The sequence below is a fragment of the Sabethes cyaneus genome, chromosome 3 (genome assembly GCF_943734655.1).
Source record: "Sabethes cyaneus chromosome 3, idSabCyanKW18_F2, whole genome shotgun sequence".
NCBI classification, from domain to species: domain Eukaryota; kingdom Metazoa; phylum Arthropoda; class Insecta; order Diptera; family Culicidae; genus Sabethes; species Sabethes cyaneus.
In genome coordinates this window covers 210,289,693-210,313,328 of record NC_071355.1, presented here as the reverse complement: position 1 = coordinate 210,313,328, position 23,636 = coordinate 210,289,693, and the positions used below count along the sequence as shown (strand labels likewise).

At 42.4% G+C, this 23,636-nt stretch overlaps 1 protein-coding gene across 1 annotated transcript in view; it reads left to right on the top strand.

Annotated features, from left to right (window-relative positions):
• The window catches only part of LOC128740664 (T-box protein H15-like), a 92,873-nt gene that overhangs the window by 16,452 nt on the left and 52,785 nt on the right, over positions 1–23,636 (top strand). The window contains exons 2-3 of the mRNA XM_053836227.1: positions 6,179–6,354; positions 6,413–6,543. Of these exons, the coding sequence (XP_053692202.1) occupies positions 6,179–6,354; positions 6,413–6,543 (307 nt within the window). The remainder of the gene's footprint in view (positions 1–6,178; positions 6,355–6,412; positions 6,544–23,636) is intronic.

Genomic DNA, 23,636 nt, shown 5'->3' with positions numbered 1-23,636 from the left:
GTTCGTGAAATTAGGGATTGTCCATCCTCACGGGTGGAAACTTGCATCGCTCCAGCAGTAGCGTTGACTGACTATATGTAAAGATGTGCTGCTCTGGATTCGGATCGGGCAATAGAAAGTGTCTTAATTGGTGCTATCTCGGATTTAGCAGCTACAAGCGTCACCTATGAGCGCTAGTAGCGAGGAGATTGAACCGCTGCAGTAACCTAGCCAACCACAAATTGTATATCAATATATGAAAATCATCTCAAATGTCGTTAAACAAAATCGAAATGGTACACGAAGCTTATTTAACCCCTCTAAGGTCTACATCATTTTTAGCACCGCAAAATTTACTAAAATGGCCGTAATTTTTTTATCTTTCAATATTTTTTCACCAAATTTGGGAACTTTGCCGAAAATATTTTCTATTTTCATAATATCTATAGATAATGGCCATATGTCATATGGTCCCGGAGTTATTCCGGAGTTCCTTGGGGGACCGAGATATGGCTTTTTTAGATAAAGTTGCCAAATATCTAAAATTCGTTTGAAATCTGCTGATTTTTGTAAACGTATCATCGACTGTGGACATATCAGTTACTTTGCCGCAGCTAGGAGCCATGGTGCGCGCCATCCGGATCCGGGGGGACACTATAAATCCGGAACCGGTTCCCGTAACGGGACATTTCAGCATCAGTAAAGCATGTCGTGTCGCATATCAAAAAACATCAGCATTCGACAAAATAGCGATTGGTGATCATCTCATGTCTCTCAGAGGCCGTATGACCGGTTCCGGATCCGAGGAGGGTTTCTTTTGTGATTCAAGCACGGAACGGATTTCGGAGGAACTTGTCCGGGACCTGGAATCGGCCATATGGCCTCTGAGAGACATGAGATGATCGCCAATCGCTATTGTGTCGAATGCTGATGTTTTTTGATATGCGACACGACATGCTTTACTGATGCTGAAATGTCCCGTTACGGGAACCGGTTCCGGATTTATAGTGTCCCCCCGGATCCGGATGGCGCGCACCATGGCTCCTAGCTGCGGCAAAGTAACTGATATGTCCACAGTCGATGATACGTTTACAAAAATCAGCAGATTTCAAACGAATTTTAGATATTTGGCAACTTTATCTAAAAAAGCCATATCTCGGTCCCCCAAGGAACTCCGGAATAACTCCGGGACCATATGACATATGGCCATTATCTATAGATATTATGAAAATAGAAAATATTTTCGGCAAAATTCCAAAATTTGGTGAAAAAATATTGAAAGATAAAAAAGTTACGGCCATTTTAGTAAATTTTGCGATGCTAAAAATGCTGTAGACCTTAGAGGGGTTAATCGCGCTCTAGCTTATATTCAATCGTACAAAATGATGACGACTGAATTACATACGATTTTCTTCACAGAATTGTATAGGATTATGGAACTGATCATGTTGAGTCGGATCTCATCGTATACAAATACTTATGAATGTGAATTGTTTACGAATAATCTGCAGTACGTATATCGCCTCCAAAATAGTACGCATATGCTGGTTTCGTGCATCTAGTGCGATTTTTCAAGATATATATCGGTACATATTTCTCATTTTTCACTTTGATATACGAACGAAAATGTTAGCTGGGAATTTTACCCAGTGCTGCCAGCGCCCGTTATGGTCTCATGAAACTTTCTGGTTCCATCATATTTCTATGGTCCAGAACTCCTAGATTAGAAGTTTGCCATAAAACAGAAAAAAGGCTATGATACCAAGTGGGTTGAAAAGACTCTTCATCACCCTGGCTACTTGGAGTTTTTTTTCTGTAGGAGAATGAACCACTGCGACCATTATTAGAGATTTATTGTGGTACTTCGAGCTTAGTAAAAATAAGCATTGGCGTACCCAAACCCAAAGGTAGGACACTGACAGTGACAAACCATGTTTTGGCTGGCCAATTGGGTTATAAATTTCGGACTCACCAGTCCAATTACCAGATTTTGTATATAAAATTGTATAGCGAAAGTGGAAAATATGCGTTAGCCTCGATTCACTAGCGGACTTGAAATTAAAATTGGCAACTAAACTTAAAATTTGCACTTGAATTTTAATTCGAACAGACTAACAGGCTCGAAGAAAGTAATCGATATTTTGTGTGTAAAATCTGCTGGGGGCGCTCTCCAGAAATAGTTTGCCAAAAGGCTCAAACTGAAAAACTGAAACTGAACTGGAAATGGGATTTGCAATTAGACGTGAAATAGGGTTCAAACTGGGACTTGGAATAGGACGTAAAATTGGGCTTAAAATGGACCTGCAATTGCACTCTATACTAAACTTGAACTTGGACTTATAATTGGAGCTGAAGAATGACTTGAAATTTTATTCGAAATTGGCAAAAATTTGGACTCACATTTTGGATCAATTTATTTTGCTTAGTTTTACTTCAATTGGAATTGAGAATTGGATTTAAAATTGTATATGAAATTGGACTTGAAACTGGACTTGAATTTGGATTGGAAATCTTACATCAAAATGGGCTTGAACTTAACTTTCAAATTGCACCTTGAATTGGACTTACGACTAACTGGATCTACTTTTATGCAATTAATTTACGTATTGCTATTGAAATTTCCATTCTTTCGGGTTTTATTTCTTCTTCTTCTTCTTCTTCATCATCATCATAGAGCCGGGGTGGCTCGTGCTGTTTCAAGCACTCGTCCCCATTCAACTCGGTCTTGGGCCACTCGTCGCCAATTTCCTAGTCGTCTCAGAAGTCGCAAATCGCTTTCGACCTGGTCGAGCCAGCGTGCACGTTGGGCCCCCCTGTTCCTGGTGCCGGTGGGGTTGTTGAAGAGGACTATTTTCGTCCGGCACTGTCGTCCGGCATACTTACGGCGTGTCCGGCCCACCGTAGCCTGATAACTTTCGCTAGATGTACGATGGGAGTCTCCCCAAGCAGTGCCTGTAGCTCGTGATTCATACGCCTCCGCCACTTTCCGCTTTCAGTTTGTACTCCGCCAAATATCGTCCGGAGCACTTTCTGCTCGAACACGGCAAGGGCGCGTATGTCCTCCGTGAGCAGCGTCACGGCTTCAAGTCCATAAAGAACTACCGGTCTAGTAAGCGGCGTGTAGCGGCGTATGCTTCCTGATCGAAGCGTTTTGCGAAGCACAAAGTAGGCCCGATTTCCCGCTTGAATGCGCCGCTGGATCTCCTTACTAGTGTTGTCGTCCGCGGTCACCAGCAATCCCAAATACACGAACTCCTCTACCACTTCTAGTTCGTCGCCGTCAACGGTTACCGTCCGTAGGAGACGCGCGTTTGTTTCCTTTGAGCCTCTTCCTTTCATGTATTTGGTCTTCGACGCATTTATTTTTAGCCCAATTCTCCTAGACTCCGCTTTCAGTCTGGCGTAGATTCCGTCCGCCGTCGCAAAGTTCCTGTCTATGATATCGAAGTCATCTGCAAAGCTTAGAAGTTGGTTACTCTTGGTAAAAATCGTGCCTCTCGTTTTGATGCCCGCTCGTCGGATCACCCCCTCAAGAGCGATGTTGAACAGTATGCAGGATAAACCGTCACCTTGTCTCAACCCTCGCCGCGTCTCGAAGGGACTCGAGAGTGTCCCAGAGATGCGTACGAAACGCATCACTCGATCCAATGTAACTCTGATCAGTCGCGTCAGTTTATCCGGAAAACCGTGTTCGTGCATTATCTGCCATAGCTTGTCTCGATCGACTGTATCGGATGCTGCTTTGAAATCAATTAAGATATGATGCACGGGCACGTTGTACTCCCGACATTTCTGCAAGATCTGTTTTATATTGTAGAATTTTTTGGTTCTAGATTAAAGTTTCTAGAGAAGGTGGAGCACGCCATTGAAAATATGTTCGTTGTTTTAATTGTACCTACTGCAGATCTTTTCATATACTGAAAAAGTAGCTGAATACACCTTCACTTCGAATCTAATTCATCGCAATACCGACCCCGGATGTAAATTTGTGGATTTCTTTTTAGCCACTGCACCTAGAGTAAGGAATCTCTTGGTTTTATCTTATTAAAAGCGATAGGCTGAGTAATTAGGGGATATTAGCGTAGCGTGTTAACTTTAGCTTTTTAAAGTTTTTATCACGGAAAGTCACTATTGTTAAGCTAAATTTTTGATTTTTTACATTAAAGATTCAGATGCTAGAACTAATTTTAGTCAGCCGGAACATATTTTAATCACCAAGGTGCTTTATTACGCAGTCCTGAAAACTTTTCTCAAATTAACACTGTTGCGATCATGACGTCAAAATGACGCAAGCGCTGACATGTCTGCTACAATATGATATGTGAAAATTGTGTGTTTGACTTTCAGAAGTACTGTAATCAGCGCTTAAAACAGCGAGGTGGTAATTCCCTTCAGCAACTGGAAAAATGTTTTCACAACAATTTTTAACTTGTAAGCGTTGGTAGCCTCCGCTTAGAAGGTTAGGCGACATCCATTTAGTACGTCACGCAAATTTTTACCAAAATCGAAATCGAAAAATCGTGGCTCGAAAAGTGATATTTTCATTGCAACCGTCAATTAGGAAATTTATATGACATATTACTTATGTTACTGAAAAAAAAAACAAAAATAAACAAAAAAGAAAACAGTCTAAAAAAAATCTGATTTGATTAGGGTTTTCCTTAGAGCGTTTGCTTTCCATTTTCAGCCATAACCATAAAATGATAAGCTCGATTAAAGAACAGTAGACTGAAAAATATCTTTGTATGTGATCAAAAGCATGCGCCAATCACGACGTCACAAACAAATCTACTAATAAAAATTGTTCAATTAGTTGAACTGAGTCGAAATCGACTGGTTTTTATAACTGCGTAATTGTACACACATAAAAACACACACATTATAGCTTTAGTAGCTATACTCATAAACTTTCTGTAATCGATTTTCGAGCAATAACACCCATTTCTTATTTGCTTATGTTCATAAATAATGACAGTTGATATTATCTCGACCCAATAGTCGATGTAAAATGTCACGTTAAGTAAAAGCCAAATGGCTTCCGATGGTATACGAAGGATCAGTTTTATTTCAATTAACAGTTTGGCCCCAAAGTCAGATTGTAATCTATCCTTACGAACAATAGCTTCCAGAGATTAGCTTGAACCCCTTGTTTACCAGCACGTCAAAAGTCACGCTCCCTTTATCGTAAATTTTTTGTCCCTAAAACAGCAAAAAATGCGAGAAAAAAATTCCTCCCGGAATTCTACCTAATATTTATATAAATAAATCAAGCCGGTGAAATTTTATGATGATTTACGAGCTCGGCCAGCACTCGTCACACTCGGTCTCGTAGGCGAAGAAAAACGTGGACCAGCAGCTCCAGCAGGGGGGAAATTCTTCTCCGAGTCGCAGAGCAAGATCTTGAACAAAGGCACCTTGATTAGGCTCCTCCGCCAAGTGAGAATAAATTAAGAAATTTGAATAATTTTTCACCACACGTTAGCGGGACGACTGATTTGTGATTACTCGCTGCCGCTGCCGTCGCCGGAGCCTAAACTGGCTGACGTGGCCTATATCCACCAGTCTGGCGAAATCTTTGGGACGATTCTGCCTCCTCCTTCGGTGCTAGTTTTCACGGAAAATCAGCTGCCGAACGGTGGCTTGTTTGTGCTGCTGCTGCTGCCAGCCTCCCCCGTGCCTCCGACGACGACGACGACGCCAATTCACGAAACTCACGAAAGGCTTCTCCCGGCGGTGTCGGTCGGCGGCGGCGGCGGCGGCGGCCTTATCAACCGTGTGCTCAACATTTGCTTGTTTCTTTTCCTACTCGCTTACACTTTTAATTGTTTCACGGCTAATTTACATGCTAATTTAATTAGTCCATATTTATAAGCTCAACTTTTTGCGCTCTTTTTGTACCAAACCGCCGCCGCCAGCCTGCGGGAGCCTGCTTGATCCGAATTGCTGGTGTATGGCCGTGGAGATTACCCGCGTCTCGTAATTTGGGCGTAACGAGAGCTGCTGTTCCCCGTAAACTGAACACAACATAGCGCTCATATCGATTTGCAGCGGTTTGGCCATAGACGACTAACCTAACACGGTAGCGCTCGCCACCCCGGGGGCCGTAATTTTACGCGATAAATGGAATCGCTTTTCGATGCATTTGAACTATGATTGCTAATCATAGATAATTTTTTTCTCGTTTCTCCTCTCACGGTAGGTCCAATCTCCATCGATCGTTTTCCCGAGGGCGATGACGATGTGGACGTTGATGTGGAGCAGTGCAGTGACTCGGAGACGCCATCCCGTGGCTCTAACAGGGCCAACAATTCGCGGACAACCGGAACACCAACCAGTCCGTCGGACGAGGAGCGATCAACGCCGGAACCCTCATCGGTAAGCGCATTTTTGTGAAATTACCTAGCTTAATCTAAGGCATGCATTCATTTGGCAGTTGAAAAGCAAAATCACCGGCAGCTGCAATTCCGAGGATCTGCGACCGGTGCAGTGTCACCTGGAAACGAAAGAACTTTGGGACAAGTTCCACGACCTGGGGACCGAGATGATTATCACCAAAACCGGGCGGTAAGCGTAAATTTCATCCAATAACAAGCACCTCCTATATATCACACCAGTTGAAATTAGATGACTAGCAGCGTCCATCCAAATCAGTTCACGCTCCCAAATCCCAACATAAAAAAACCTTAAACGATCGCTACTAAATCTTTTGTTTTACACCACTTTAAAGTGTTGATATTTATGTTGGACAGTCATATTATTCGAGTCATTTCGCTGTTCGCCTTCCCAACCAGCGCAACCGTGCAACGTCTCTGCGTCCCTGTCCGCCTTTCGTTTTCGAAATTCTTCCACGGGATGCCTGCCCGCACCGCGTGGTGGACCGCAGACTGCGAGAACTGGCGATTTATGTTTTGATCGGCCATAAATAATGTGATTATGAGCGAGAAGGCATGCTCCTGCCTGCCGCCCGGATCGGGAACGCAAAATATGACGTGATCGCGGGTGCGGGTAACGTGAAACCATCCGAAATTTTGGTCGAGTATTTATTTTTTTTTTTTTCCTTTCGTCGGCGCCCGCTGAGTCGGGAAGAGCAGTGCACGATTTGGAGCGACGACCTCCGCCCGAGCAGTATCGCGGGCGCGCGAATCCCCCCAACAAATTCGAAGGTGTGTTGTGCTGCTGTTGCCGAAGCCTGATGCTGTTGCTCCTAATTAAGCACTTTTCTACCACTTGCTGAGAGTGATGGCATGTGCGTTTCTGGAATTTATGATCCTGCCGTATCCGTTTTGCGTTTCTCCTTCTCCTGCCTGGCTTGGTCCATGCACCTGCCGAGAACGAGAGAGAGAGAGAGGGAGAGAGGGAGAAAAAAGTGTTAGGAACGTTGCTGCCGGTCGTCGCAGCAAACGACAAATTGCTAGAAAGTTGCACTTTGTTTAGAATGTTATGAACGGAGAAGTCATTGGAGTCAAGGTTTCTACACTTTGTTCTGGTTATTATGGGCAGACGTAGTGTCGTGACGACCACACTTGACAGATACTGATGGCACACGACGATCTGGTGCCCTTGGCACAACAGTTAAGTACGAGATTAATAATGGAAATAATTATTCTGTTCGACCTTGTCTAGGCGTAGTTTTTTAATCGATGTCCACTTGTCACCTTGAATTTCACACTCTGCTGTAGGTCGGAAACAATTATTTGCGCTGTAGGAGGAAAACTGATACATTGTGATTATTTTTTATAGCTGCACACACATTTTACCTCGTGGGCCAGGAATAAGATTGCGAGAATTGTTTTAACACAATTTATTTTCCATATAACTGAAAATAAAAATCATGACATAATTCGCGATATATTATATCTTTAGCCGACGTCACTAACCACATTTGATTTAAATCCACATTTGATATCATGTTTTTCATAATTCATAATCATAATCTGTAGGGTTTCGAGCACGCTCGATAATCTGGAAAATCCTTTTGGGAATATATTTTCAATCTAGTTCTATAATATTTCTATTTTAAAACCCAACCGCGCTTCCGCAATTGCCAATACTGATATATTGCAAGAATTTCTTAGATGTTCTGTAGTTAGATATGGCCTGCGGGCTAGCCATCATAGTAATTCAATTTTTCAGCTATCAGTCAGTGTTCAGTGTTCGGCTTGCCGGGAAAACCGTTTTCTTCCATAATTTTTAAAGCTTGTTGCGGTTAAGGGTATCAAACGCAGTTTTGTAGCCGATGAGCAACATAAAGATTCGCTGCATCGTTGACCTACCTTTAAGGAAGGCGGCTTGATAACTTTCCAAAGCTTTCTGTTGGCAATTGGTGAGTCAGCGGAAGACGAATATAAAATCACTATCATACAAAATCATTACGCAAAGAACGTAGAATTTCACATCGAAACAATCAGAATAAACGAACGCTACATAAGAAGGAATGCGTCTTAAATTTTGGAATTGCTGGTCTCTTGACTACTCTCCGGTGAATTGTAGAGGCGCAACATCGATGTCGCAGTACTGCTGGAAACGCTCAACGGTACGGAAACTCAGGAATGGTCAAAGCATCTACTAAAGATGTGGTAATACACTCGAGCTGAGTACAGCTTTCCCAGTGATGGGAGTGATGAAGGGAGAAGATAACAAGGAAGAATATAATGCACAATTGGAGCGTGGACACGACCACTGCCCAAAACATGACATCAAGTTCGTCGTTTGCAATTTCAACAATGTCTAGGTCAGCCAGGAGGAGGAGGAGGATCACAACCAATGATTGATAAGTTCGCACAGAGCCGTAGCGTGGCATTGCGGCGCCCTTGGCGGAAGCCCAATTTGGTGCCCCCTCGTTTTCTAAATCTAAACCTTTGCTATGGCCGATCAAAAGTTCGACGTTGGCATATTATTCAACTCTTTCGTGACCTTGGCGATCAGCTCCTTCTCCATTTTGGCAACAAAATTATTGAAGTAAATGCTCCGTTTGAGCTTCGCCCAAAGATTTCTTATAGGTTGCAGTTGGGGGACGTTGGGAGATTTGGTGATCGTCGGTACAACGTTTATCTTCAGCCGGTTCATCTCCTCTAATAATCTCTTACTTAGGATAATGGACCGAGGTCAGGCCCGCCGAAAGACCACATCCTTTACACGATACTTCTTGATGAAAGCGGCCACTTCCGGTAGGTATTTCGTTCTACATGTTCGTATCTTCTTGTTCGCTATAAACCCCGAACGAAAGAACAGTGTCTTAAACATTCTTTTCTCGCTGATCGCCAGCCACAGAAGGATCATCTTCGGGAACTTGGGGCGGAAGAAATACTTGACGTCATCACTTGCCTTCTTGGTTGGGGACGCAAAGTACTCGGTCCTCTGCCAGTCATTGCCATCCACCGTCAAGTAATTTTCGTCATCCATTATGACTACGACATCGTGTTTCGCCGAAAAGATTTTTTTCACTAGCAACTTCAGCCGTCCTCTAGGCAATTGACTGCTACTCAGACACAGTCAGCCTCTACTGGCGCATCCGCATAAGATGACAATTTTGGCAAGTACTTCTTCACCGTTTAGCCGTTTGCTCAGACCTCCTAACCTAAGCTGCGGAACGATGAGTCCACCTTGCTCTCATTCTTCAATTTTCAGTTTCTGATGAAAGTTACGGTCGCGCAGTACTGTCGGGCGCCCGGAACCAGGCTTCTGTCCGGCTTTCTCGCGGGGGAGGATGTTATAAATGCCAGATTGGGTCTATTCAGCAGGTACGAAGTGCTTCACCATGTCCAACTTCTTCGCTAGGGGGTGGAGCTGGCAGTACGAACAAAGCATCAAGCGCAGTTGTTTGACTGTTTTCGCCATGGCTGTCAACTGATCAACTGATAACGTGGCATTAAAAATTGCTAAAATCCGTCCAGTTTTTGCTAATGCATTACTGAATATAAACCCTTTTTAGCACCCCCAAGAGCTAGTGGCCTTGACGGGCCAACCCCACGCTACGGCGCAGAGTTCACAGTAGCTGAGCAACGACACAGGCCTAAGACTTACTGACTTTGTCGCCTTTCGAGGACTGTCAGAACTCTATCAAAACCAAGGCTGTGCGAGATTTAGCGGAATTTATTGTTTACCAAAAATTAACGAAATCGTATGATTTTTACATTAGATTTTAAAGTAGGTCACCAGAACATGAAGTGACACACACAGGGGAAGGTGCAGCGAACCCAAATACTTTTGTAGAAAATGCGCTACCTGAAGGAGAAGCAGCAGAAGGAGTATGCAGAGTTGAAGTGGCTGCATTGCTCTCAGAAAATGCGAATTTTTATCGGAAACTCAACGCATCCTGCGAAGACCGTGTATCGTTAGTCGAAGTCTGTCGGCATAAGGAAGGTTGTGTCTAGATGGATGGCGCCTAGACAGAGAACTATGGCGGTGAGGAAAACAATTTCGGAAGGGCGTTAAATGTGGAACAGGTACTATCTTCAATGATGAGCAAAGTTAAGCACACCGATAGGATTATCTGTTCGGTCTATAGATAATAAGCTGGACTGTAAAAGCTATCGTGCGATCACCGTTCTCAAGAAAAGCAAAGCCTTGGGCTTAAACGTCTTTTTAAGACCCTTCTTTATCGACAGATTTCACAGCCGGCTGTTAGAGTACAGGACAGTTACGGGGCAAGTGTAAAAATCCTATCAAGCAGCACCGTCTAGCCGAGATTCTAACATACGACGACTGACTTTTGTTAGCCCAGCATCGCACCCCGAAGCTAACTGGGCTAACACCGTTCTCAATACCGCACGCTATGTCTGAAGGGTGCGATTATGCAACTTTGACGTACATAAAATTTTCTTTCACAACGTGTTAGTACAGGTTTCCACGATTCAGAATATGCTAATTTTAAAAAAATCCATCGGGAAAAAATTGAAAAAAGTCAATTTGAATATTTTAGCTGTAATCAACCGGGTACAGGTGCACGCACTAGTAATTCCATGAGCAAAAGTACTCCGATGTTGATCAAACTTTGTGGATTTGTGCTTTTTATGAAAATTTTAGACCACTTAGGGTGGTACTAAAATCATCATCTGTGTCATAACACCTTCTCTTATATACATAACTCTCGGATACTTTTTCATTTCAACGAATCTGACAATGAGAGATTTTCTTCGTGACCCCGCTCTTCCGCTTTTTACGGCGATACTAATGCATTTTAGCACATCAGATTTGCACGAATCGGTTGCCGGAATCACTGGCTAACTAAATGTTTTGAAAATTTTCTTTTCAATGCTTTAGTTTCGCCGTATAAAACGGAAGAGAGGAGACACGAAGAGAATCTCTCATTGTCAGATACGTCGAAATGAAAAACTACCCAAAAACTTTTGAATCGCTCAACTGATTACAACAATTTTGATAGTAGTCGGAAGGTATATTAGTGAGTATCTAATAAAAACGATGCATTGTAACCTATAGGGTGTTTGCAGAGTGCATACGTATTGGAGAGCTGTTGGGCAGGCAAAAGTGACAGCTCCATATAAACTATACGGGCTGGGAAGGGCGAGATTTTTTAAATAATTTAATTTCTTAATTTAAAACAGAAATTACTGTTTGCGTTATATGTATAGCAAGGTAATATATCTGTTTACTAAATAACAAATCTATTTTCAACAAACAAGCTAAAACGCGCTAGAAATTATCAAAAATGTAACTATTAACTATGTTAGCGGGTTAAAACTGAACAAATATCAATAGCCAGCGATTATATTCGGACAACAAAACAATAAATTATACTAAAATCAATGCTACATTCCGTTATTTTGAACTTGGGCTATGCGGCATGCTGTGTCCGAAAGCCGTATTTTTGGGTCGCCGATTTAAGACTAACTCGCTAAAATATTAGTTGCTAAATGTTAATATGTATATCAGGGTACATTTCTTGGTTGATTTAAACATTAATTGTTTTGAATGGATAAATAGTTTAAGAAAAAATGATCATTTTATCCAACGCGTTTTTGCTGCATCGAATAGGAAAAGATGCAATGTGTGCCTAACAGACGTCTTGCATGTGTGTGTAGCAAAAGCCCTATATTAGTTTTTTCGAATAATATTGGTTTGAAACCCAATAATATTGGTTCCAAACCATGACATGATTACAAAAACCTTGAACATGTTTCCATGCAATGACAACAATAAGATCCCAGCTTTTGTATTTTTTGAAAGCTTAAAAGGTTAAAGCGGTAGGGAAAAGTAATGAAAATTTTTTGGGAACGGAGGGGAAAGAGTAGAAAGCTTGGTTCGACCCATTCACCTTCCACCTTTGGACAAACGGTAGGAGTCACAACGACAACTTGTTATACGTAGCTACCAATTTCCCCCCTCCCCCTTAACTTTCCACTCTTTCCTAACCATTCCCAAAGAATAGTTTAGTAAAGAAGAAAGATAGTGCTTACAAATTATGTTGCGGCCATCTTAGATCTTAAACAAAACCGAGTGAAGTGGCAAAAAGTCGATTTCTTGTCATAATCTAATATGGCGACACTTGGAATTGTCGCTCCAAAAATTTTTTTGCCTAATTTGAAAGCCTCATCCTTTCTTTTTACAAAACCATGTCATTTGTTATTTGTTTATATAGCAAATTTAGGGAATATCACACGATAAAAATGTAGAAGTTTGCCAAAAATCAACTCTTTTTAATACTGTTCTGGTCACTTGGCGAACGAGGGGTCCACTGTTTTGAGTTATTTCAAGTGAAATTCTCCATATTTAACAATTTTCATTCATCAAGCATAAAAATTTAGATATTTAAAGATTTCGTGGTAGTAGTGGCATTCAAAAGTTAAGTATTCAAAAGAAGGTGTCAAGACTATGATGCTGATTTTTGGGACCAACCCAAATCAAGAGGGGGTACCCTAAGCGCCAAATTAAAAATAAGGGTCTAAAATTTTCATAAAAAGAACAAATCCACAAAGTTTGAGCAAAATCGGAGCACCTTTTATTATGGAATTACTAAGTCCGTACACCTGTACCCGGTTGATCACAGCTAAAATATTCAAATTGACTTTTTTCAATTTTTTCCCGATGGATTTTTTTAAAATTAGCATATTCTGAATCGTGAAGACGTGTACTAACACGTTGTGAAAGAAAATTTTATGTACATTAAAGTTGCATAATCGCACGCTTCAGACATAGCGTGTACCGTATATAAAGTTCAGGTTCGCTGTCTCTCCTAAGGATCGGCAGCCCCAACAGTCGAGTTCAAACCTCTTCTAAACTGGAAAACTGACGTTTAGAACGACGTTTGGAAAAGCTTCCTTCTCTGTTAGTATACGACTAATTTGGTGCCAGGGTTGGATTGACCGATCTTTCTAAGCTTACTCATGTCACAACTGGCAGCACGTAGAAGTAAGGTACGGGTTACTGGATTAGATGCTAAGAACCACTGTGGAGTCTATTTTATGTTTACAGCTTGCGAAGCATCAATGGTACCTATTATCTAGCCGTTCACGATCCACATTTTGCCATAAATTCATAAACTGATACCCGCATAATTTGGAAGAATATTCACCTGTCGGGAAATCCACCTGTGCACGCCAATTGTTGTAACCCTGTTATGTACAGAAAAAATCTGACATAATTATCAATTGATTTGCAGCAACCATAGCGAAAAACGGTCAAGCAACTACTCTCGATGGTTTGTTCGTACTGCCAGCTCCACCCAGCAGCGGAAAGGTGGGACGTCGCTAGGCACTTCGTGTCCGCAAAATATAGCCGATCCTGCATTTACAACATTCTCTCCCTTTTAGAGAAAGACGAGAGCGTCGAACGGAAGCCTGGTTTCGGACGCTTGACGGTGCTGCGCTACCGTAAAGTGCAACAGAAGCTGAAGAGGAAACCCGAGAGCAACCAGCCAAACGGTGGAAAAATACCTGGCCAAAATAAACATTTTTTTGCGAAATCGACAGTCGAGGACGACCGTATTTAAACAGTAGGCAATCATCCAGAAGGAACGTCCTCCTTCAAGTTCCCGAAAAATGTCTTTCTGTAGCCATCAGTCAGAGGGAATGTCTAAGCCGCTATTCTATCCTTCAGGGCTTGCGGTGAACGGGAAGGTATACAATATGATGTGCCTACTGGAAGTTACCGGCTTCATCAAGAAAAAGAATGCGGTCTCTTGGTTGGACCTAGCTTCGGCCTATTATCCTAAGAGATCACTGGAGAATATGAACCGGCTGTAGATAAACGTTGTATCGAAGATCGCCAACTGTCCCAATAGCCACCAGCTGCGACCAATAGAAATTTTAGGGTGAACCTCAAATGTAAAATCTACTCCAATAATTTCGTGGCAAAAACGGAGAAGTATCTGTTTACCAAGATCAGAAAAGGGTTGAAACCCATGCCGACAACCATCTTTTTTCGGCCATGTTGAAGGTTCTGGTCATTTGTCGTAAGGTCGCCCGGTAGTAGGTCGTCAAAACATTTTTATAGAAGGATTAATCAACGTGGGATTAAAAGAAAGTTTTTTTTCCAGTATATTAACTTTTAAAGCTCCAATTTTAAGTTTGTATTATTGTATTATTAGTGCTTTCATCTGGTGTACTGTTCTGCCAATAATGTCCATATCATTGTCAAAGTTGATTGAATTTGTTGAACACCGTACCCAATACGCGATTGATATATCGTATCGTTTAATAAATAAATAAATAAATAACTAAAATAATTAATTAACAACTTGATATCTGACAGAAATTATTGTATTTATTAAATAAGTTTAAAGAATTGTACAATTGAACAATTGTACAATTGTACAATAAGTGGTTCTGACCGTGGACCTGGACATGGCTCTGACCGAGGATTTGAACTTGTGTCTGACCAAGCACATGGACTTAGCTCTGAACGAGCACCTGGACTTGAGTCTTGCCGAGGGCATGGACTTGGCTTTGACCTAGGACATGGAATTGAGTCTGGCAGAGGACTCGGACTTGAGCCTGGTAGAGGAGGACTTGGACTTGGGTCTGTCAGAGGACTTGGACCTCAGTGTAAATGAGGACTTGGACTTGGGTCTGGCAGAGGACTTGGACCTGAGGCTAAATGAGGACTTGGACTTGGGTCTCGTAGACGCCTTGGACTTGTGTCTGGCCGAGCACATGGCCTTAGCTCTGACCGAGGACCTGGACTTGAGTCAGACCGAGGGCTTCGACTTGGCTTTGACCGAAGACATGGACTTGGGTCTGACCGAGGACTTGAAGTTGGGTCTGACCGAGGACTTGGACTTGGGTCGAATTGAGGACTTGGACTTGGGTCTGACCGAGCATTTGGACTTGAGTCTGGCAGAGGACTTGGACTTGGGTTAGACTAAGATCTTGGACTTTGTTCTGCCCGAGAACATGGACTCAGCACTGACCGAGAACCTGGAGTTGAGTCTGACAGAGGGTTTGGACTGACCGAAGACTTTGACCTGGGTCTGACCGAGAACTTGGACTTGAGTCTGACCGTGGACTTGGACTTGGGTCTGGCAGAGGACTCGGACTTGGGCCTGGTAGAAGACTTGGACTTGACTCTTACCGAGGACCTGGACTTGAATCTGACCGAGCACATGGACTTAGCTCTGACCGAGGACCTGGACTTGAGTCTGACCGACGGCTTGGACTTAGCTCTGACCGAAGAGTTGGACTTGGGTGTGACCGAGGACTCGGACTTAGGTCGGATTGAGGACTTGGGCTGGGATCTGACCGAGGATTTGGACTTGAGTCTGGCAGAATACTTGGACTTGGGTCAGACCAACGTCTTGGACTTGGCTCTGACCGAGAACATGGACTCAGCTCTGACCGAGGATCTGGAGTTGAGTCTAACCGAGAATTTTGACTTGAGTCTGACCGAGGACTTTGACCTGGGTCTTACCGAGAACTTGGACTTGCATCTGACCGAGGACTTGGACTAGGGTTTTGTTCAGGACTTGGGTTTGGGTCTGGTAGAGGACTTGGACTTGGGTCTGACCGAGCACTTGGACTCGGCTCTGATCGATGATTTGGGCTTGGGTCTGATCGAGGACTTGGACTTGGGTCTGACCGAGGACTTGGACTTGGGTCTGGCAGAGGACTTGGACTTGGGTCTGACCGAGGACTTGGACTTGGTCTGACCGAGGACTTGGACTTGGTCTGATCGAGGACTTGGACTTGGGTCTAGACCGAGGATTAGACCGAGAACTTGGAGTTTGGTCTGACCGAGGGCTTGGACTTGGCTTTGATCGAGGATTTGGGCTTGGGTCTGGTCGAGGACTTGGACTTAGGTCTGACCGAGGACTTGGACTTTGGTCTGACCGAGCACTTGGACTTGGCTCTAATCGAGGGTTTGGACTTGGGTCTGATCGAGGACTTGAATTTGGCACTGACCGAGGACTAGAACTTGGATCTGACTGAGGACTTGGACTTGGGGCTGACCGAGCACTTGGACTTGGCTCTAATCGTGGATTAGACCGAGGACTGTGAGTTGGGTTTGGCCGAGGGCTTGAACTTGGGTTTGGCAGAGGACTTGAGCTTGGGTCTGGCAGAGGACTTGGACTTGGTTCTGAACGAGGATTTGGACTTGGGTCTGATCGAGGGCTTGGACTTAGGTCTGACCGAGGACTTAGACTTGGGTCTGACCGAGATCTTAAACTTATGTCTGACCGAGCACTTGGACTTGGCTCTGATCGAGGATTTGGGCTTGGGTCTGATCGAGGACTTGGGCTTGGGTCTGACCGAGGACTTGGACTGGGGTCTGGCAGAGGACTTGGACTTGGGTCTGACCGAGGACTTGGACTTGGTCTGACCGAGGACTCGGACTTGGTCTGATCGAGGATTTGGGCTTGGGTCTGGTCGAGGACTTAGACTTAGGTCTTACCGAGGACTTGGACTTTGGTCTGACCGAGCACTTGGACTTGGCTCTAATCGAGGGTTTGGACTTGGGTCTGATCGAGGACTTAAATTTCGCGCTGACCGAGGACTTGAACTTGGATCTGACTGAGGACTTGGACTTGGGTCTGACCGAGCACTTGGACTTGGCTCTAATCGTTGATTAGACCGAGGTCTTGGAGTTGGGTTTGACCGAGGGCTTGAACTTGGGTTTGGCAGAGGACTTGAGCTTGGGTCTGGCAGAGGACTTGGACTTGGGTCTGATCGAGGACTTGGACTTGACTCTGTTCGCGGGTTTGGACTTGGGTTTGATCGAGAACTTGGACTTGGGTCTCAGGTCTGATCGAGGGCTTGGTCATGGATCTGACCGAGGACTTGGAGTTGGCTCAGATTGAATTTGGATCTAGGCTTAAATCTGGATCTGGATCTGGACTTCGATCTGGATTTGGATCTGGGCTAGGGCTAATAGAGCAAGGATTAAGGCTAGTGTTAGGGCTAGAGCTAGGACTGGACCAGAGTTTGGCCTAGACATCAATTTAAAAAACAAATTAATCTCTGAATGACTAAAAATGCTATTTCTCTTTCTGTAGTCCTGCAATTGTCCTGTACTCTGATAGCGGGCTGCGAAGTCTGTCGAATAATAACAGATGGTCATGTTTCGAAAGATAGAATGTAGCACCTAGGCTGCTTTGCTTAGCTATTTCTCTTCTGCGTTTCATAATGAAACGTAAAAAATTGAAATATATATCGGAGTTAACAATTAACGGCGACCAGGCAGAGTGTTTAAAACTATTTGTTAAGTTTGTACGATATTTTCCCCAATAAAAACATGTTTTACATTTATGTACAACGTACAGGCTATTTATTCGGTTTTCGAAATGGAAGCTTGTTATTTAAGTAATCACAGCTTATTCAGTATGTAATACAGTTGGGTAGTTTTGGGTTTTGTTATTGAACATGTAAACGTAAAACGATTGTGATATGCCGAACTAAAAAACAAATAAACCAGTGAAGTGTGAATTTTCTATTCCAAGCCGAGGTACTAAAAATAGTTTGTTGGAAAGGTTGGTTGCCCTAAGTTATCTGTATTCACTGACGAATCCAATCAGGTGGTCTCGATGTCCATCGATTAGAAATATAGATTCAACAACCAATTAACAACCGTTGTCTGGCTGATATCTGGTGGCAGCCGAGGTGTTTAACAATTTGTCGAGTTCCCGATGGTTTTTCGTGTTTCTCGATTACACGCCCAGAGTATCCCAATAAAACTTCTCCCGGCTAACGCAGCAACGCAGCAGCGGACAGGTGTGGAAGGAAAATTAAACCTATCGTAAAATTAACAAGAAACAACGACTAAAGCTGTCATCGCACTGATTACCAAACGAAGCGAAGCACCCCGACCGACGGACGACGGATTTCTTTGCCTCGCACCTGCACCGGATTGGATGGTCCTGCTTATTGACCACCGATATCGTGGACCGGGGCGATGGTCGATGCGCCAAGAAGCTCACCTTTTTATTATCTTGTTTTGTCACATTTAAGAGCGCCCAGTCAGCCAAAGCATCGCTCTCACCGGTGCGAGGAGTGATTATCTGCCGTGTTTTATAGTAATTTGATACATAAATTTAATTTTAATTACACTTAACGTTCGACGATCGGGTTGTGTAGCGTGTTTAGACTTTAGCACGGATTCTGTAGCGGTCCATGGAATGAGTACTCAAGTAAGGGAACGAATCCGATCCAATTTATGTACGCGTGAAGATACCCAAAACCAAAACGATTCTCGATGGACAGTTTGTCGAGATTAGACCGTAGCGGGAAATGGTTGGAATTTCGAACACACGATCGCAGCTCATAAATACCGAAATTAGTGTGCCTTTAGCTGGAAGAAGTTGTGAGCTTGATTGGAAAAGATGTCAGTAAAGATATGGTGGGAAGATGATACCAGGATCGATGGATTTAGTGCAGTTTAGGGTGATGAACTCGTTTTGTTCTGCGCACGGACGCTGAATGTGTTAAAATTAAAGTCTTCTATAAATACTAACGCACGATCTTAGCATTTGGATGGCAGTGTCTTTTGTGGGAGCGCAAAACTTTGCACCGGCCTACCAGAGGGGGTCAGAGCACCAGAGGGTTTATACGATCGGCAGCGCACAATCGAACCAGCTTTGCGAACACGTTTACTGAATTGTTGAATATAAAATTTTATGCTTTTATTGCGGCCACACAGTCGCTCGGTGGTGTCAGCGCGATCGTTTCAAAATCGGTTGATGATTTTTAACACATTTTCAATCCAATCTCGCGGCGAGGCTCCAACAGTTTACAAGTTAGTGGCCTGAACAAACATCATCACCGAACTAATCACGACTTCGGTAAAACGGTTACGAGCCACCAGGTAATAAATCGTTCGAAAATCGTGTTTCCTTAGCTGCCATAAAACATCAACAGTCGGCAACATGATTGTGTTTTTTTTTGCTTTCAGAAGAAAGGTGAAACGCCAGTTTTAAACACTGACAAAATGTGTTGAAACTTATTTTTGAATTTTTAAATTGTCAAGCAAAATCGTGAATTCATTACTTTTGAAGCATACTCGTCCAACATGACAGCCGGTCACACCCAACCCAATTATGATGTCAGCAGGGGATTGCTGTGGCTTACCGAATCCATTCCAAACTAAATAGTTCGACGACATCCAACAATTCATAACTCACGGAGGCTGGAAAAGCTTGATTAATGGCGGTTTGGAAAGCTGTTAATCTGACACACCGCTTAACTTCGCTCTCGCCAAAGCAGACATAACCGACAATCCCATATACGAATAAATTTACCGGCGCAACGGAATCTCGAGCCAGATAGACACACCGAATCCAATTCGAGCTTCGAAGGGCGTGTCCCCGCAAAGCATCAACCTGCGTGCAAATGAACTCGTTCCGAGCAGCTAAATTGCCACCAGGTATGAAGTACAGTTGCTCGCAGCAAACGATGTGTGTACAAATGAAAAGCACTTTTCAAATCACGAAACCGATTCATCGTTCGTTCCGTTTGATGATGGAAACTGGTTCGCTTCGGAAACGCTAACAAGTCACGCAAGACGCAACTACCCACGGACCGACCGACTAGGGACTGTCTACGCATCGGAGTCGCACTAGAAGTCGCAGCAAATGCGTTCTTACGTTGGTTGTTAGCTATAGGAACCTCCGGCGACGACGATGTTGAATTGAATTAAAATGCACCGTCTTTTGTCACTCAACTGCAGCGATTCTGTTGGGTGTATGTTTCTGCCCCGTGTTAATTTTGCATTGTAAATTAGATGCCAGCTAATTGGCGTACATTTGGGTGATCACATTAATCCCGACACTTGAAGTGACTTTTTTTTTGTCCGATGTTGATAACAAACAGACTTACTTACTGGCGACAATTTTCCGTGTAATTACGGCCGATTAAACAAACTGCTGACTGCAATAGCTGCTAGTAACCGCTTATTAGAAGCAATATCAATTTAAACCCTCGTAAAAAATCAATTTGAAATAGTTGGCAGCCCCGATGGGTGCAACGGTACTGCCTACTATATGCCATAATTAAAAACAGAGAATGAATTTTCAATCACTGACATGCCATCGTAAAATGTTGACAGCTCACTTTGTTGCCTGGCGAAACGGATAACGTGAAGGTTGATTGAAACAATATTGCCGATTTGAGCTTTGAAAAGTTTTACTTCTACTGGACAGCTGTTTATTAAAAAGTAACTTTTCTTTATAATACTTTTTTTTTGTCTAAAACAGAAGTATGAGTTATCCTGTATCATGTAGGGCATTGGATGGTATTTTCGGCATGTTTCTAATTATTCGCCCTACTCTGTTTTCGTGTTTCCTGAACCTGAAGAACCAATTTATCACTACGAAAGAAATGTGCAATCATAGTAGCGTATATTGGTAAGAAATAGTAATAGATTTTCCCCGTACGATGTGAAAAATTGAGGGTAGGCCGGCTGAAAAACTAATGCCTGTACCCTATATCCAGTTATAAGAGAAAGAGAAAAGTCAGCTCAATGGCGGATACAATTTTTTCTTTGTCTTTTCTTCTACTTTTAATGATGAAATTCAAATAGTACTACTTCAGTTGAACCAAAAAAAAAAAAAAAAAAAATTAAGTATTGCGCGTTTTGCACCATTTTAGACTGCTGTGTAAAAAATTTCAGCACTGTGAAAATTTATTGCACACTCACCTCTCACTCATACTTGGACTTTGTAGCACTTTCTGCACTTACACTTGTACTGTTTTCATCTACTGTCAGACAATTTATAGTACAGTAGACTCTCGGAAAAGTTAACTCTCTGAAAAGTTAATTGTTCAGAAAAGTTAAGCGAATATCAGCACTCATGCAACGCTCTAAAAAGTTAATTTTGGCTTAACTTTTCTGAGAGTTTGAATTTATTGGTTCGTCCAAGTGTTCGTCCACGCACGTGAGTTTATCTTCTATCTTTATTTCTCATTTTTCAGTTTATTGTCGCCTTTCCACAGTTTTATACAGACGCATCATAACTGGGATTAAATTAAACTTTTGTACCGGACAGTCGCAACGATAGTTCGAGCACATAGTTACTTCAGGATTATTGATAACATACCGGAAAAGCGCAAACTCAGATGAATTTTAAATGCCAACTAAGGAACTAAAAATAAGCGCGAACATTATCAAAACGTAGTTGCAGAAAAAACAAAAGTGTGTAACCGATTATTTTAAACTTACTGAAAGGAACTAAGTATTATTTTATAAAGATCTTGCTACATATTTCTTTCCGTTACAACTTTCAAATACATAAAAATGTGTATCCTATAGCGTAAGGAGGGGTAAAAGTGCGATGCGGGTAAAAGTGTGATTCAATGATTTATCAGTGCAGATTCCGAGTAAATTTTCTACATTGGCATGGATGGGTGACTACTTTGACAGCTTGAATCTAACGTAAACTTTGGTTGCTTACGAAGCATAGTTGCTGAGTTATGTGCAAACGATATTTTAGGGCGGTTTTGATGTAATTTTTCGTTATACGGCAAATACGATATCAACAGGAGGATATTACTTGTTGAAAATTTGTAGCAGCGTTTTACATCACTCACATATCTGTTTTGAAAATACAGCGAAAATAATTTACAAAATATATTTCGCTTTTCCGTAATTTAATCTAACCCCATCAAGCGCCTAGCGGGGTAAAAGTTCGATTCACGGACGGGGCAAAAGTGCGATTCATGGACGAGGCAAAAATGTATAGCTTATTATATACAGCTTTAGGCACTAAATTACAGATACTAGAAATAAAAGATCTGCAGAAAACTGTGTGCTCTGCAGATGTTGGCCGAAGAAAAACAATGTGTTTCTGCTGATGAAACAAAAAACAAACGTTTGGAAAAGTTTCGATCTAACGGAGGCTGCAATACACCAGCGCAAAATAGAAAAGGTGCAAATTGAGAATATTCCTTACCGAAACATAACGCAGATTGAAGATAATATGGTTTTGTTAGCTACTGCTGGGCTAACTTCATGGATTCAAGCTTCAAACTTTTGTGGTATTCGCACTTTTGCCCCGCTAGTGGGGTAAAAGTGCGAATCTGCACTTGATCAGAAGAAAGAAGAATTTATTTTGCAAAACACTATTACCGCAGATGATTTATAGTTGAATCTGAAGACATTGAGTTACTGCATCATTATAAAATATATTATGTTGTTGTCCTTCTTTATATCTCAAGAAAATTGATGACAACTTCAAACATCGCACTTATGTCCCGCCCTACTCTATCCCAGAATGCATTTTTCGCTTTTGTATTTATCATTTTCAGTGATTTTTATGACTACTCGGAAAAGTTAATAGTTCGGAAAAGTTAATCGACCCATTCCCCAATCGATTAACTTTTCCGAGAGTCCACTGTATACAGCTTTCTGACAGCTCAAGCACTCGCACTAGCGAACACGAAATACGCGTGTATATACATGTTGTTTGCCTCATGTTGGGAAACAGCTGATGCTGGAGGAACAAACCGAAAAATAGCGATTATTAGTTGTGTTGCTTCGTTTGCTACACTGCAGAGCACATAGTGATGTCCGATTTTTCCAGTTAATCGATTAGTTAATAATCGATTACTTTTTGGGCGGCCAATAATTGACATCGATTAATCGACGCTTTATAATCGATTAGTCGAAATAATCGATTGGTTATAACCTTTACGTCCCGATACCAAAAATAAGGATACTTGCAGTTAAACTTTCGGCTCTATCTCCATTAATATTTTTTTTTTTTTTGAAACGATGGTTCTACAATTGATGAAGGGACGGTAGGGGAAAGAAATGAAAATTTTTGGTGAAGGAGGGGGAAGAGCAGAAAGGAAGGGGGGGGGGGTATTGGTAGCTATGCTTGACAAGTAGTCATTTTGACTCCTACCTTTTGTCCAATGCTGGAAGGTGCATGAGTCGAACCAAGCTGTAATCTGAGATTATAACTGGGTTATAATCTCAGATTACAGCTTGGTTCGACTCATGCACCTTCCAGCATTGGACAAAAGGTAGGAGTCAAAATGACTACTTGTCAAGCATAGCTACCAATACCCCCCCCCCCTTCCTTTCTGCTCTTCCCCCTCCTTCACCAAAAATTTTCATTTCTTTCCCCTACCGTCCCTTCATCAATTGTAGAACCATCGTTTCAAAAAAAAAATATTAATATATGTATGACCTCATTCCAAGGTCAAGACTAAAATCTTGAGATTAGTCTATCTCCATTGTTGTTCAATTGATATCTATGCAACTACGTTAAA